The sequence below is a fragment of the Mobula hypostoma genome, chromosome 7, assembly GCF_963921235.1.
Source record: "Mobula hypostoma chromosome 7, sMobHyp1.1, whole genome shotgun sequence".
NCBI lineage: Eukaryota > Metazoa > Chordata > Chondrichthyes > Myliobatiformes > Myliobatidae > Mobula > Mobula hypostoma.
In genome coordinates this window covers 142228799-142246988 of record NC_086103.1, presented here as the reverse complement: position 1 = coordinate 142246988, position 18190 = coordinate 142228799, and the positions used below count along the sequence as shown (strand labels likewise).

The window sequence follows — 18190 nt, the reverse complement described above, 5'->3', positions numbered from 1 at the left end:
TGAACATCTTATGTGGATTTTTAGAACCTACCATACAATAGCCCACTCCACCCCAACGTTCAGATTTACCCATTCTCCACTTTAAATCGAGCAGCTTCTTTAACTTCCTCAAAATTAGTCCCAACTGTTCAGTTTTTACAGTGGAATTTTTATTCTACAAGGTCTTTAAAAAATCTACAAGGCCAGACCCAACCAGTTCCCCTCCACCACCCCTCTCCTCCATCTAACGGACTTGTCCTCACTCTTAATAATTGCTCCTTTGGCTCCTCCTACTTCCTTCAAACAAATGGTGTAGCCATGGGTACTCATATGGGTCCCAACTGTGCCTGCCTTTTAGTTGGCTACATGGAACAGTCTATGCTCCAAGCCTACACTGGTGACCATCGCCCTCTTTTCCTACACTACATCGACAACGCATTGGTGCTGCTTCCTGCATCCATGTGGAGCTCGTGGACTCTATCAACTTTGCCTCCAACTTCCACCCTGCCCTCAGATTTACCTGGTCAATTTCCAACACCTCCCTCCTCATTTTCGAGCTCACTGTCTCTGTCTCTATCTCTGCAGACAGCTTATCCACTGATATCTATTGTAAACCCACAAACTCTCAGAGCTACCTGGATTATATCTCTTCCCATCCTGTTACTTGTAAAAACGCCATCCCCTTCTCTCAATTCCTCCGACTCCATCGCATCTGCTCTCAAAATGAATTTTTTCATTCCAGAACGAAGAAGATGTCCTCCTTTTTCAAAGAAGAGGACTTCCCTTCCTCCACCATCAACGCTGCCCTCAGCCGCATCTGTTCCATTTCATGCATATCTGCTCTTACCCCATCCTCCCGCCACCCTACCAGAGATAGCGTTCCTCTTGCTCTCACCTACCACCCCACCAGCTTCCACATCCAGCGCATAATTCTCCAGAACTTCCGCCATCTCCAAAAAATCCCACCATCAAGCACATCTTTCCCTCCTCCTCCACTTTCCGCTTTCCACAGGGATCACTCCTTACACAACTCCTTTGTCCATTCATCCCTCCTCATTGATCTCCCTCCTGGCACTTATCCTTGCAAGCAGAACAAGTGCTACACCTGCCCCTACAACTCCTCCCTCACTACCATTCAGGACCCCAAACAGTCCTTCCAGGTGAGTGTGTTGGGGTCATCTACTGTATCTGGTCCTCCCAGTGTGGCTTCTTATATATTGGTCAGACCCAACATAGATTGGGAGACGCCTTCACTGAACACCTACACTCCATCCACCAGAAGAAGTGGGATCTCCCAGTGGCCACCCGTTTTAATTCCACTTCCCATTCTAATATGTCAATCCATTGCCTCCTCTACTGTTGTGATGAGGCTGCACTCAGGTTGCAGGAGCGATACCTTATATTCCGTCTGGGTAGCCTCCAACCTGATGGCATGAACATCAATTTCTCGAACTTCTGGCAATGCCACCCACCGCCCCCCCCCCCCACCATTCCTCATCCTGTTTTCTCTCCCTCAGCTTATCTCCTTGCTGCCCATCACCTCCCCCCTTTCTTCCATGGCCTTCTGTCCTCTCCTATCAGGCTCCCCCTTCTCCAGCACAGTATCTCTTTCACCAATCAACTTCCCAGCTCTTTACTTCATCCCTCCCTATCCCAGTTTCACCTATCACCTTGTGTTTCTCTCCCCTCACCCCACCTTTTAAATCTACTCACCTTTTTTTTCTCCAGTCATGCCAATGGGTCTCGGCCTGAAACATGGACTGTACTTTTTTCCATAGATGCTGCCTGGCCTGCTGAGTTCCTCCAGCATTTTGTGTGTGTGTTGCTTGGATTTCCAGCATCTGCAGATTTTCTCCTGCTTTAGATTTTTTTTAGTGTTTGCTGATAAGTATTAAAAGGAAACAATAGTTTATCTTGCTCAAGTTTTAATTGTCCCCAAACTGAAAATATTGAAGAAGACAGAATGGTGGATGTTTTCTTAAACAGACTTTAGTAAGGTACGTGACAAGGTTCTGCATAGAAGGCAGGTCCAAATGTTTAAAACACATGGGATCTAAGGTAAGGTGATAAATTGGTTCCAAAATTGGTTTAGTGATAGAAGGCAAGAAGTTTTGTTGGAAGGTTCTTTCAGATTAGAGGTCTGTGACCATATTGTAGATGTGTCACAGGAATAAAAGCTGAATTAGATGTAAATATAGTAGGTATGATTACATTTGCAAATGAAAGTTGGTGCTGTCATGGAGGGCAAGGAAGGTTGTCTAAGGCTACGTCAGGTTATAGCTTGTATAATAAAATAGGTAAAGCACTGGCAGATGAAATTTCCTCTCAATAAAAGCAAAGTGATACACTTTGGGTTGTCAAATGGGTCTTGAACATAATAAATAGGGTGCTAGAGGATGGTAATGAACCGTGGGAGCTTGTAGTTGAAGTTCATAGTTCCCTGACTTCCATAGTTCATAGCACCCTCGGTAGGTTCAATAGTTAAAATATTGGGTACCAAAGCAAAAGGGTGTCAAAAAAAAATTAAGATGAGATTTAAAGAAGAATTAAGGGGAAAGTTTTTGTTTACACCGAGTATGATTGATATCCAGAGCTCATTGCCACAGGGCATAGCCAGACACAATTACTATGTTTAAGATCCATTTAGACAGGCATTTAAAGAAGCAAGGTAAAGAGTGCAGGCAAAAGGTTAGCATGTTTGTGGTGAAGGGCCCACTTCTATGCTGTACAATTCAATTACTCTAATGTATAAAATTAATTTACAGTGTTTAAACCATGTTCAAATCTGCTTACTTTCATGAGGATTTGCTGTTTGCTGTTGACGAAAATGTATTACATGTCTGTTTTTACCATTCAGCCTAGGTGATGGGTGTTCTTATCCAACGCGCCTGGTCAGCCAAGATGTAGAGCAACCGAATACAACCAACCACAGTGAATCAGCTAAAAAGTATATATACTACTTTTGTATTATTCTCTTAATATGAGTACCTATTAAGCCAGTACTTCATTTAGTTAACTCCATTTGCAAATGCTTTGAACTGCTTTTGTTGGCTCAATTGCAAAACTGTTCAAGCCAACAGTGATAGATAAATTTCCAAATGCAATAATTAGCAAGAATAAATGCTTATTGAAATACAAGATTGAAATAACTTGTGAGGATGTTGAAACTTCTAACTTATGAAAATAAGCTTAATATTTTCTTCTATCCTTTGTAATACCACTAAACATGCTGGTTGCTATATGATAGGCTTCATTAGTTCAACTATGGCTGGCCCATTTAATCATTTGGAAAGTTCTTTCAAACTTGACCACCTAATCACTGTATTTGACCAAGTCTTCAGATGCATTTGGGCTGCATTTTAATCCCCAAACATGAAGTTGGGGTCAGCTTTTAAATATTGGAACATAACAATCTCACCCTCAATCCCCACACACTTTAAAGCTTCACACACTTAAGATAAAGAGAGGCAGCCATTCTTCTCACAGGAGGCAGGTTTGGAAACCCCCATTATAAGATCACTTCTGGGACATGATAAGCAGGACTGATTATATGTGACTTGCCTAATCTCTTCCCTCCTCACCACTAGCCTCATCTACAGACACTAAGTTTTGAGAATTCCTATTACATAAGAACAGGAGTTAGGCTATGTGGCCCATTGAACCTTCTCCACCATTAAGATCATGGCTGATCTGACCATGGACTCATCACCACCCACCTGCCTTTTCCCCATAATCCTTAATTCCCCTACAATGAAATAATCTATCCATCCTTGTCTTAAATATGTTTACTGAGGTAGCCTCCATGCTTCGTTGTGCAGAGAATTCTACAGATTCACAACTCTTTGGGAAAAGCAGTTCCTCCTCATTTCTGTCCTAAATATACTCTGCCAAACCTGGAGGCTATGTCCCCTAGTTGTAGTCTCACCTACCAGTGGAAACAACTTTCCTGCGTCTATGTCATCTATCCCTTTCATAATTTTATATGTCTCTATAAGATCTCCTCTCATTCTTCTGAATTCCGGCGAGTACAGTCCCTTATTGTCTATCCGTCTCATCTCTGTAATCAACCTGGTTAACCTCGACTTTACCACCTCCAAAGCCAGTATATCCTTCCTTAAGTAAGCAGATCAGAAATGCATGTAGTACTCCAGATGCGGCCTCACCAGTAGGCTGTACAGTTGCAGCACTACCTCCCTGCTCTTAAATTCAATCCCTCAAGCAATAAAGGCCAATATTCCATTTGCCTTCTTGATAGCCTGCTGCACCTGCAAACCAACCTTTTGTGATTCATGCATGAGCACTCCCAAGTCCTTCTGCACAGCAGCATGCTGCAATTTTTTACTATTTAAATAATAGTCTGATTTTTCATTTTTCCTCCAAAGCAGATGACCTCGCATTTACCAACATTATACTCCATCTGCCAGACCCTTGCCCACCTATCTATATCTCTCTCAGACTCTCCGCATCCTCTGCATAACTTGCTTTTCCACTCAATTTAGTGTCACCAGCAAACTTAGATACACTGCACACTGTCCCCTCTTCCAGATCGTTAATGTATATTGTGAACAGTTGTAGGCTTAGCACTGACCCTTGTGGCACACTGCTCACCACTGATTGCCAACCAGAGAAACATCCATGTATCCTAATTCTCTGCTTTCTCTTGATTGACCAATCCTCTATTCATGCTAATACATCACCCCCAACTCTATGCATCCTTATCTTATGGCAAGTCTTTTACATGATAAGTCTGTTATGTCTTTCATAAGTCTGTGCTTCCCTGCTCAGTGGGTGAGAGACAAGTGGGAGGGGTTGTAAAAAGAGAAGGTGAAAGAAAAAGGGTGGAGAGCAAGGGAAGTGGGAAAAGAGACACCTCACCCCAACTTCTTTCTCTCAACTTCCCCAACGCACTTCTTCCTCCCTCCTACTCCTCCCAGGCATTCCTTCCCCTCTTTCCTCTCTTCCCTCCCTCATAGTCTATGCACCCCATTCCACTACTCTCACCTAAATGTATGTGTGCGTTTGTATATATATTTGCGTTTGTCTGCATGCACTTGTGTGGGCATTATGCACTACACCGCGCTTAGAGCGAACAGTTTTTAAATAGTATCATTGTCTGTTTGTGTTCAAAAAGTAGTAATTTTTGACGCTGATAGTTGGCGAGAAATAAGCAGTAAGACAATTTTAAATTATCTTGCTTGCTGTGGTTTCAAGCATTCAGGCCAGGAGTGAAAATCAAACTATTTCACTACTTTCAAGTTAGGAACAATAAAGAATTTGAAGATATCAACAATTATCAGAAATGTTACAATCAAAATGAAGATTTGGAGGATGCCATCATTGAAAGACACTGTTTGAAGGCAGTCCATATTCTGCACGAAGTGTCTGCACTGATTTTGTTCATTTACAGTCAATCAAAAACACTTCAGCGTAACTAATCAGCGTCAATAACTATTTTATAGTTCTGTGGTAGTATTGGTAGTGTTCTAATTTGTTCTGTATTTCATTTAAGTGTATAATTTGTTATTCATTTAAACAACAGTTAGTTTGTCTTTTTTATAGTTTTTTAACTAAACTTCAGCTATTTGGGGCAGTTGCTTAATTGACCAAAATGTACTGGTCCCAGTGTGTCCCATTTAACTATAATCCTATATATATTGTGTCTCCCATGTGCCCCACCTGACTCCTTAATATGCCTTCAGCTGTTCAGGCCCAGTCACTGCTATTTGACCCTTAAAAATGCTCACTAAAAATCTAGCTCATCTCCTCTAAAATTGCCTCCTTCAGCTTTGGTTATTTTTTCTGTTTTTTACTGTTGTGAAGCACTTTGAGCTGATTTACTACAGTAAAATTGTCTTTTCTAATGTAAGAATTGTAAATAGTCTTACTGTTCTTTATCACAGCAGTACAGATGGACAGTCACTTCCTCCGAGACCACTGAGTGAATCTCAGAACCGATTGTTAGGAGGGAATGATCTACAGTGGGTGGATGAAGAGTCAGAAGATGCTTCAAAGGGTAATGAATTATTTCTAGACGCGACATTCCAACTTTTACCTTAAAAAGATATCAGATGATTAACAATCCATCATCTACTAATTGAGCTCTAAAAATAAACCAATCCATTATGCTGCTAGATGTATTCTGCCTCAGATCTGACCTCAGATCTTTCTACAATTCATTTTAGAGATCTAACTTGTATATAACACCGAACTGAAACTTTGTTTCTGAATTTAAAAGAAAGAAAATGCTGGAACCACTCATGGTTTATTCATTTCCCCCACTTTTGATGAAGGGTCTCATACCTGAATCTGTAACTGTTTTTCTTTCCACAGATGCTGAGTTTTTTTTAGCCTTTCTTGTTTTTATTTCAAATTTCCAAATATATTTGCCTACTGTATTTCTAAAACTCTTTTTCTTTATGCACTTAGCCACTTTGATCTTGAATGATAACATGAACTTTGCCTGGATCATTAATGCCGGAAGTGTCACAGTTCACATACATCTAAATATTTAACGTTTACATTCACACTACTACTACTACTCTCTCTCCAATCTATGGGAACAAGGTGATGCTGTTTACTCTCTCCCATCCTACATTATTTCGCAGTTTATTTTCACTTTTTTCTATCTTTATGCACTGAATTCCTTAGCTTTTTGATGACATTTAGCCTGCTTCTATTTGGAATAAACTATTATAATATAATTCAATATGTGGTCAAAACCTTTCCCTCTAGTCCACTTTGAAAATAGGGTGGGGGGGGCATGTAAATGGTCAATTACTTTAAGGTTACTTAAATGGGTTATAATTTCCTGGATAAAGGAAACAACCAGTATGCATGCATTGGTTATATGTTTCCTTACATATTTTAATATAATGACATTTTAGACTGCAGTTCTTGAAAGTAAGAGCTGATAATGGCACAATAAGAGAAAACAGGCACTAGTAACCTGACTGAACAGAACTTAACTGTATCCTCCTTAACCAAACAGATTTGAGGATTCCAAAATTAATAGAGCACGGACAGAAAAGGAGAGAGAAATTGAAGAGGGTGAATTTGATGTCAAATCACATGTGGAAGAGGTGTAAAGAGAGAACATAAAATATAGAAGAGTAGAATACAGGAACGAGCCCATCAGCCCATGATGTCAACACTAGACATGATGCCTTATAACACTAAATCTGACTGCCTCTACATGATCCCTATCCCTCCATACCCCACATATTCCTATGTCTTGTCTATAAGCCTCTCAGATTCCACTTTCATATCTGCTTCCACCACTACACTTACACTTGACAGCCCCCCTCCAGGCACCTACCACTTTCTTTGTAACAGAGAAAAACTTGCCCTGCACATCTACTCTAATCGTTTCTCCCCACCCTCAACACCTTAAATAGATGCTGTCTAGTATTTGACATTTATTTTCTACCTTAGAGAAAGAAAATTCTGCTTTTCTTATCCCAAATATGCCTCTCATAATTTTATAAACTTGCCGGCTCAGTTGTACTAGGCTCTGTGGGAGTGGATGAGTCCAGACCCGCTGTAAGTGTACAGTGCAGTGCTTCTAGCTGGCAGCATTTTCAACTCATAAGGAAGGGCATGATTACCCTCATGTCCAAGCAGAAGGGGGAAATGGATGACATCAGGAATTGGTGACCCATTTTGCAGTTGTATGAAGACTATAAGATCCTGCCCAAGGCCATAGCCAACAGGTTCAAGATATTTCTGGCTCAGGTGATCCACCCAGACCAAAACTGTGCTGTGCCTGACAGCTTCTTGCCACTGTGGCACTATCTCCCACATGCAGGAGAAGGGGTAGACGCCTGCCTGATCGGTTTGGACCAGGAGAAAGCCTTTGACAGGATATCACACACATACATGATGGATGTACTCTCCAGATTGGATTTTGGGGAAGGATTTAAGAATTGGATCCCAAATGCTTTGCACAGACATCTGTAGTGCAGTCCAAATCAGTGGGTGGGAAACAAATAGCTTTCCCGTCAAGTCTGAGGTCAGGCAAAGTTGCCCACTCTCCCCTGTCTTGTTTGTATGTTATATAGAACCCTTTGCCAAAGTCAACAAGAAAGGCAAGAGCATAAGAGGGCTGATGTTGCCAGGCACTGGAGGGACTCAAGTGAAAACCTCACTGTACATGGACAACGTCGTTGTCTTCTGCTCAGAACTGAAGTCATTTCACAGATGATCAGCATCTGCAACCATTTCAAGTTGGCATTGGGAACCAGAGTTACCTGCACGAAGAGCAAGACCATGTTCTTCGGCAACTGGCCCAACCAATCTAGTGTCCCCTTCACCATCAGGTATGATTATGTCCCAGTCAGATTCTTCCAGTATGCCCGGAGCATCACTCGCACAGCACAACGCTGTCCATGCAATGGCTGTAGTGGAGGAAGAGACAGCAGCACGCCTCTTTGCCAACTGTGGGTTGATAAAGAATTGAATTGACTTTACTTATATCCTTCATATATAAGAGGAGTAAAAATCTTTGCGTTATGTCTCTGTCTAAATGTGTAATTTATAGTAATTTATAATAAATAGTATGTACAACGGGACAGTCAATATAACATAGAAATACAATTGTATCAGCATGAATTAATCAGTCTGATGGCCTGGTGGAAGAAGCTGTCCCAGAGCCTGTTGGTCCTGGCTTTTAAACCGTGGAACCATTTCCCAAATAGTAGTAGCTGGAACAGTTTGTGGTTGGGGCAACTCCGGTCCCCAATGATCCTTTGGGCCCTTTTTTATACACCTATCTTTGTAAATGTACTGAATAGTGGGAATTTCACATCTACAGGTGTACTGGGCTGTCTGCACCACTCTCTGCAGTCCTGCGATTGAGGGAAATACATTTCCCATACCAGGCAGTGATGCAGCCAGTCAGGATGCTCTCGATTGTGCCCCTGTGGAAAGTTTTTTGGATTTGGGGGCCCATACCAAACTTCTTCAACCGTCTGAGGTGAAAGAGGCACTGTTGTGCTTTTTTCACCACACAGCCAGTATGTACAGACCACGAGATCCTCAGTGATGTGTATGCCGAGGAACTTAAAACTGTTCACCCTCTCAACCCTCGTTTCCATTCCTTCTGTAGTCCACAACCAGCTCCTTTGTTTTTGGACATTGAGGGAGAGGTTGTTTTCTTGACACCACTGTGACAGGGTGATGACTTCTTCTCTGTAGGCTGCCTCATTATTATGTGAGATTAGGCCAATCAATGTAGTATCTGCAACAAATTTAATTAGCAGATTGGAGCTGTGGGTGGCAACACAGTCATGGGTTAACAAAGAGTAAAGGAGGGGCTTAGGACACAGCCCTGAGGGGCACCTGTGTTGAGGGGCAGAGGTGAGGGAGCCCACTTTTACCACCTGCTGGCGATCTAATAGGAAGTCCAAGATCCAGCTACACGAGGCAGGGTGAAGGCCGAGGTCTCTGAGCTTCTTGTCGAGCCTGGATGGAATTATGGTGTTGAATGCTGAACTGTAGTCCAAGAAGAGCATTCTCTTTTTTTTTAATTTTTATTTGGATAAGGTATTCACAAGTAATACACAAACTTTTTTTTACATATATAACCTTTTCCATTTTTAATGTGAGTAAATCTATATTAATTTGTACATTCATAAGTGCACATTGAGGTAATATAGAAAATAATTAGGCACTCAGATAGATGTTTATGTGCAGTTGTAATTCCACTCTATTAAACTGAATAATGATAATAGTTGTTATAAAAATATTAATAATAGTGGTTGAATACTAATTTCCATGTATCTCTTCTGGTCCATTTCTTTCTGGTCCAAAATTTCCCCAGATCTTTTCTTTACTTGTGTTAATTCCATATTTTCCCAAAAAAAACAGTAAACTTTCAAGCCAAGGGTGAGAACAGCATTCTCACATAAGCATCCTTCTTCTCCAGATGTGTAAGGATGGTGTGTAGAGCTCTGGCTATTGAAGAGGGTGTGGAGAAAGATGAAAAGGCCTGAGCCACAGTTCATTCCAAGCAACTGTGTGACAGAGGACTCTGATCTATAGACTGTTCCCAAATGCTGCTGGCTGATCATCAACTCAGTGAAAGACACTCTTTGGTCTTCCAGCGCTTTGAGATGTCCACAGAGGAATGCTGCTGACTGGCACATTCCAGGCTGCAGGAGTACATGCTGAGGGACGCACTGAAATTTGGTACAGCCAATGTAGTGCCTCAGTGGGGAAGGGCCACAGCATAGGGTTCTTCAGCTACTGGAGAGGAAGGGGCCAGGTTGGGGGAGGAAGCCCCTTAATTATTATTACACCACTCCAGAGTGCCATGAGACATAGCAGTGTTATTGATATGTATGAATGCAATAGAACAGTACAGGAAGCATTGACTTTGAACGTACAGAATGAAAAGGCATGGAAAATATAATTCCTGTAAAATATTTTTTAATGAATAAAGTTCATTTTGTTTAAAAAAGGTTTTTTAAATTATAAACTTTTATCAGGCTCAGCCTCTGATGCTGCAGAAAACCAACCAAAGATTGTTCAAACTCTCTTTTAAAAAAAAAATGAAGTTCAACCTCTCTTTGTAACTCATACCCACTAATTAATTTAGGCAGTGTTGTGTTCTTTATATTTATATGTACCATGGGTTATTAATAAAGAATCACATTCTGGAAGACATAGAACTTTTATGTACAGCAACAACCGTACCACGTTTCTACAGTGCCATGTTCTCTATCATTTTATCATTTCTGCGCATGCTCAGAACTCTCTCCAATCACATTCTGACACGTCAAATCATCACATCTTCCTTTCCTTAAAAAGAAAAACAATTAGCAACATTGACCAGAGCAAATGCATAATTTAACATGTCTCTATCAGTCTCTCTGGGGGTTTACAAACACAAGTAGACCTTCGAAGTGGTTCACACAGTTCTTCTGTTTCGTTGTTATTTTCACGTTTTGTCTGGTCTGCATCAGTTAAATGAAACTCTGAAGTTGGCTCTTTCTTAAGGTCTTTGCGATTTTTTTCTTAACAGTTTTCCTTCTTCTGTTTGGACCATGTATGCTCTGGGTTGTACTTCTTCAAGTACTGTAGCTTTCTGTGTCCATGTATTCATTTTGCCTTGTATCCTTACTTCATCTCCTTGGTGCAGTTCAGGTAATGGATGAGAACATCTGTCAAAGTATATTTTCTGCTTTGTTTTGTGTTCATCTTTCCATCTTTTCACTTGTTTACCTTCCTCTGTTCTCAGAAGGCTCTCATCTATTGGCAGATTGGATCTCAAACGGCGTCCCATCAAAAGCTGAGCAGGTGAAAATCCACATTCAAGTGGAGTACTGCGATAGGCTAACAAAGCTTTATAAAAATCACCTCCACTATCTTTTGCTTTGTGCATCAGTTTCTTGATAATTCCTACTGACTTCTCAACTAAGGAGGCGGGAGGAGAAGATGGCAGCACACTGCGCGTGCGCAGCTCTCCAGTGAAAAATTATGTTGTATCTGTTAAATAGGGGCCGTAGACAATTTCTGATTTGATGGAGACAGATGTGAAACCACAGAGGAACACCTGGAGAAATTTCTGAAACGCCCGTCCGCTGCTGTTGTTACTGTGTGGTCGGGAATCTTTCAGAGGGTAGGCCTCAAAATCCCCGGCCTTGCCTGCTTTTGGCGACCGAGAAAGAGGTCGAATTCCTCGGACAGAGATGGCGCTCAGTACTTGGTGTCGGGGAGCTGATCAGAGCTCGAAGTTTTCGGATGACTCAGAGTCGGATTGTGGTCGGCATGGCAGGGAGAGTTTTTCTTCCTTCTCCCGTCTGTGTGAGATGTGGGACATTTGAGAAACTTTGAACCTTACTGTGCTCATGGACTTCTTCATCAAGTTATGGTATTGTTGCAGGGTTGTAACTATATGTATAATTATGTGGTTTTGTCAGTTTTTTCAGCCTTGGTTTGTCCTATGTTTTTGTGATATCACACCAGAGGAAATAATGTATCATTTCTTAATGCATGCATTACTAAATGACAATAAAAGGGGACTACGTGTCTTCATAATCTAATCCATTGGACTGAGGGAAAAATGGACTAAGTGTTGTATGAACAAAGCCCCATTCATGAGCAAAATGTCTCATGCGTTCACCATTGAATTGTGGACCATTGTCTTTGAAAACTTCATCAGGTACACCATGTCTGGAAAAAAACTGATTTCATGCATGTAATTACATTCTCTGCAGTTGTTCTACTCAGACCACACACTTCAGGATATAATGAGTAGTAATCTGTTACTAATAGATGATCTTTGTTGTCATTAACAAAAAGATCAATGCCTACCTTCTGATAAGGTCTCTGAGGACTAGGATGTGGATGCAGTGGCTCCTTAGGGTTGCTAGGTCGGTACTTAAGGCAATTTTGACAAGAAGACACTAATTCTGTAATTTCTTGATTCATCCTGGGCCAATACATCACTTCTCGCGCCCTTGTCTTACATCTTTCAATACCTAGGTGGCCGTCATGAATTTTCCCAAGCATTTCTTTTCGGAGACTTTTAGGAATCACAATTCTGCTACCTTTGTACAATATCCCATCCACAACAGAAAGTTCTGATCTGTGGTTCCAATATTCTTTTACTTCTGAGGTACAGTCATGCTTATTATCTGGCTATCCATCCATCACCACTTGTATTACCTGACTGAGAATTTTGTCCTTCTCTGTCTCAAGACACAACAGTTCCAACTTTTCAGCAGAAACAGATACAATCTCTATGATCATATTAACAAATGCCTGAACATCAACAGTGTCCCTGTGACTGTCTTTTGTTGTTGGATCCACAGCCCTGGAAAGCGTGTCAGCTGTGTACATGAATTTTCCAGGTGTGTATGACACATTCAGTGCATATCTTTGCAATTTGATCATCATTCGCTGAAATCACAAAAGGACAGTCACTTAAGGGTTCGCGAAACAATGCAATCAGAGGCTTATGATCAGTTTCAACATCAATAGATTACCCTGATACAAACTGATGAAATCTCTCGCAAGCAAACATAATGCTGAGCAATTCTTTTTCAATTTGGACGTATCTTGTTTCTGGATCAGATAATGAACGAGATGCATATGCCACTGGTAACCATTGCTTATCATGTTTCTGGAGTGATACTGCCCCTAAGCCTGCTTGAGATGCATCACATGAGATTTTGATGGGTCTCTTAGCATCATAGAATTTCAACACAGTTCTTTAGTGAGCACTTTCTTGAGATTTTGCCTTGCTTTCTCCTGTTCATGATTCCAGCTCCATTCGTTTTTCTTTTCTTTTAGCTGCCTCAATGGAGCAAGCTGTTCCGAAAGATTGGGTATAAATTTTCCCACAGGCAGCATCCTGGTAAAGGTCTTCTATACCCTTTCTGAAGCTTCCACATCCTTCCTGTAAAAGAGTCTGAAATAAATTATTGTATTTAAAGAAGTAAGAAAGTAGAATACTTTTTCTTGAGAAAGAGCTTAAATTTTTATACAATATCTGGCTGCAACAAACAAGTATGAAGAACTGACGTCCAACACTTATCGTTGATGATTTTCACAATCAGATATTTTGTTTGGTAGTGATTAACACTTGTCAAGTTGATGAGCAGTTTCATACTCTTCATGTTCTGCATATTAGGCAGACAATAAGGTGGTAATCTTTTAAGCATCTTTTGGATTTCTGTGTTTAATTGTGCATTTAATTTTGTCAGAATTTATGTTAGTATTGTATAAAACTAATAATGAACACCATTAGCCTTGTCATTATTTGAATATCAAATCAAAAGCTTTTGTTTGTTTATGAAAGGGCAGAAGCTACCTGGTATTTAATCTGGTATTTAATGACTAAAATGCCATCCTGAACACTGATGTCTGCCCAGATTCCTACTTCCAAGCCCAACATAAATTATTACCCACTCTCCAGGTTCACTGTCCCTCCTGTCTGCCTTGGGCCAGATTCCTTCTCTATGTTGTCCTAGCTCTTGAAGTTTGCAATCCTCTACATATTTGAAGACTGCTCTTTTGGCAACCTATCCTTTCAACTTCCCAGAGGTCTCCTGCACTGTAAAGAGCTTCTAGGCCCATGACCTGAATTTGTTGGATCTTTCCAGCTGAACTGGGGTTTGCTTCACCAAGAAATGTTTGCTTTAACATGTCTAGATCTTCGCATCTTTCCATTGACATGAATAGTTTTAAGCTCAAAATGCTTATTTCTTATCTCCCCAGCATTTGCAGTTCCAAACCAAAATGTTTCAGTTGACCAGGAACCTACAAAACGTTTGACGTAGCAAAGGTAAAATTAATAAATGTTACTGCTTCTAATTATGGAAACATCAAAATAGAAATATGATCAGTCATATGCTAGATTCAACTCAAATGTGTTGCTCTAATTCATTAGTAAATTGTAGTTACTATTATTTTTGCAGTATGTTTTTAAATTAGGCTTTATATATGTCAAAGAGGCTACTTTAACTATTTTGTTACATTTTTAAACCATGGTACTCTCACATGATCACTTTTTTCCCCTGCTGCTTCTCTCCCCTAAAGGACAATAGAAAATCTGAAATAGTATTTGCAGCCACTCTCATCAGGGGAATTAAGCAGAAAAAAAAATATGTACACTTGATTTTGTGTTAAATGCATTAAAAGATTAAATCCTGTTTTAATTATGTTTTGCTACTTTTAAAACTAGTATAAATGTTTCTCCATTGATGTTTCCAGTACCAGATGTTAAAATCAGAATGCTGCTCACTTCTCTTGAAGAAACTGTTGGATGTGTGATACTGATGACCAACTTCTGCATCAAGATTTTATGTGCTATGAAACAGTCATTAACAGTAATACCACTATGTTGAGAAAGGCAATGCATTTAAAATTACCATAGCTTGTTGCCTTAAATGATAACTTTTTGCTTAGTGTCTGTCCACTGACACTCTGATAGGTGATACAAATGTAGGATGGGCTCTGGATTGTCTGCTGCACATGAACAGCTCACCAGATAATAAAACTGAATATAATTTGTATCCTGTAACACAATAGTCTTAGAGTAGGTAGCTTGTAATTGTGACTTGAAATATCCAATCACACTGCTATATTTTGGTTATTTGATTGGCTGTTCAGATGTGTGTAATCTAGCACGAGTTGACTTTTACCTCTGCCTATTACCAGGCTATAATGTTATAGGAAATAAAAGGCACTGAAAGGAATTGTTCTAGTAATAACATTTTAATAAGCAATATATAAACCAGATCCAACATAGAGATGGGATGCAAGATCCTAAACTTTAGAATAATCATGCACTATACCTGCAAGGATCTTAAAATTATAAGTGACTACAAGCTATAACATTAAATCAAATGCTGATGCAGGTTTGTATTTTAAGCAAAAGCCAATAATGTTTGAGGGGGTGTGCTATTATCTTAAATTTATGCAAGAAATTTTGGAAAACAGACTTTCTGCACTAATGTTTGATGTATTTGTATGTATATTAATCAGAGCTGCTGTGCACCAAAGAGCAGTTACTGTTTATGAAACACATATTTATTATTGCTCTGAATGAACAGTGGTTTACAAATGCCACGTGGTTTTAGTTTTCCTTTTTTTATATGTTATCAAGATCACTAATTATCAAGATTACTAGTTGTCTTTTTATATATATAGTAAATGAACTTTTTTATTAATTTACATAGTTCTAGTCATTCATATATAGTTAATAACTTCCTAAAGATAACAATTAATTTAGACATAAATTTGAAATGGATTGGGAAGGTGGTGTTGATTAAAATGTATTTTAACAGATAATAGAATTCATGATTCAACTTTTCAATATCTTGAAAAGTGGATGGAAACTCTACTGTGTTCACCATGTACACCTTATGAACACTGTAATTGTCAAATATAAAAAAGCTGCAATCTAGGACAACCAAACAAAATGTATACATCAGAATTAAAATTTGAAAAGAGGCAGATTCTAATTCAAACACATTTGGCTTCTATAGGTAATTCGTAAATTATTTAATGGGTTGTCTTCTGCAAATTTTACCTTGGATTAATATTTGCAGTGTCTAAATAAGAAAGTTCATAAAAGAAATGGAAGAATCAATCATTGAACATATTCTCAACTTCTGTGTTTTTTATACCATAACCACGATAAATGAATGTATTTTACAATCACAGTAATGTATGTTTGCATAACTTTGACATTGAATTTTTTTACCTTAAAATTTTTTTCATCAGGGTTTAGATACATTCTGTAGCCACAAATGTGTTACTAAACTAAAGTTTTTGCTATGATAATACTTACTATTGTATGTAAGCTCTGTGACATTAAACTGAAAAATGATTTGCAGTCATGAAATCTATTACAGTATTAAGCTAATGAGCAATTTTATCAAAGAAAAGATAACTATATAAGAATGCAACATTAATATCAGGTCAACAGTCAATGTTGTATTGATGTTTACCAATGGATTATCCAAATATGTTGATAGTGTTTGAATATAGTTTAATATAAATTGAAATATAAATGAAGTGCACTGCATATAGCTTTATCAGCATCTTTTTGACTATTTTGTGCTGATGATTTATGGAATTTGAGTATAGCCATGCTGAATTAACATTGGTTTCAGTTATAAACAAAAGGAAAATGTAATCAAATTAAAACCAGCAGACATGGCTAAATTACATTTTCACTTAGCATGATATGTATTGGAGTTGTATAATTTATCTTTGTCCAAAAAGCAGGCACATATCATATGCTTGCTTTGCACTATTTTCTGCAACCTCTACACTATTCATATATTGCAATTTTTTATTTTGATCAGTCAGTCTTGTCAGTTAATGCAGAGAATAAATAAAACCCAGCAATGATTTTAAACATTATGCAGATCTTGTTACTGTTTAATGAGAATATTTATTCATTCATTTTTTTTAAGGGGGTAGGTTGGTCTGGACATTGTTGGTAAAGCCAGCATTTATTTCCTATCTATAATTGCCTTTAAAAAAGTGATGGTGAACTATCTACTTGATTCACTTCTGCAATCTTAATGAAGGTATTCCCATGCTATTCTTGGGAAGGAGTTCCAGGGACCCAGTGATAATTAATAACTGACAAAATATACAGTTGCAAGAAAAGTTTGCGAATCCTTTGCAGGTACCTGGTTTTCTGCATTAATTACTCATGTGGTCTGATCTTCATATAAGTCACAATAATAAACAAACACAATCTGTCTAAATTAATAACACATAAACAATTGTACTTTTCATTTCTTTATTGAACCCATTGTTTAATCATTCACAGTTAGAACCTCCTTTAGCGGCAATAACCTCCACCAAACATTTCCTGTAGCTACTGATCAGAATTACACAATGGCAAGGAGGAATTTTAGACCATTCCTCCATACCTAACTGTTTCAGTTCATCAATATTTCTGGGATACCTTGAATAAACAGTCTTCTTAGGTCATGCCACTGTATGTCAGTTAGGTTAAGGTCTGGACTTTGACTTGGCCATTCCAAAACAGGATTTTTTTTCTTTTTAGACCATACTTTTGTTGATTTACTATTGTGTTTCGGATCATTATCTTGTTGCACCATCCAACTTCTATTAAGCTTCAGGTGACGGACTGCTACCCTGACATTCTCTTGTAAAGTGTCTTGAATCAATTTTGTATTTATTGTTCCCTCAACGACTGCAAGCTGTCCAGACACTGAGGCAGCAAAGCAGCCCCAAACCATGGCTGTCCTTCCACTATGCTTCACAGTTGGGTTGAGGTTTTGGTGTTGGTATGCAGTGCCCGTTTTCCTCCAAACATAGCAGTGTGCATTTCTGCCAAAAAGTTCAGTTTTTGTCTCATCTGTTCCAGAAGCATCGTGGAACATCCAGATGGTCTTTTGCAAACTTGAGACATGCAACAATATATTTTTCTTAGAGACCAGTGGTTTCCTCCATGGTGTCCTTCCATGAACACCATTTTTATTCAGTGTTTCTCTTACAGTGGACACATGAACAGACACTTAAGCAAGTTTTAGAGACTTCTGCACATGTTTGTTGTTACCCTTGGGTTCTTTTTCACATGCTTCAGCATTGCATGGTGTGATCTTTGCAGGACGCCTACTCCTAGGGAGGGTAGCAACGGTACTGAATTCCCTCCATTTGTAGACAATTTCTCATTCTGTGGACTGATGGACACTCAGGTCTTTAGAAATGCTTTTGTATC

At 39.2% G+C, this 18190-nt stretch overlaps 1 protein-coding gene across 4 annotated transcripts in view; it reads left to right on the top strand.

The window, feature by feature from the left end:
• The window catches only part of LOC134349612 (palmitoyltransferase ZDHHC20-B-like), a 79835-nt gene extending 63003 nt beyond the window's left edge, over positions 1-16832 (top strand). For 2 of the 4 annotated variants that reach the window (XM_063054189.1, XM_063054187.1), the window contains 4 exons: positions 2837-2926; positions 5883-5992; positions 14200-14266; positions 14695-16832. In XM_063054189.1, the coding sequence (XP_062910259.1) occupies positions 2837-2926; positions 5883-5992; positions 14200-14261 (262 nt within the window). In that variant the 3' untranslated portion in view covers positions 14262-14266; positions 14695-16832. Of the gene's footprint in view, positions 1-2836; positions 2927-5879; positions 5993-14199; positions 14267-14694 lie in introns of all 4 variants that reach the window. The other 2 variants (XM_063054188.1, XM_063054186.1) reach the window with 1 other exon arrangement.
• Positions 16833-18190: the final 1358 nt, after the last annotated feature.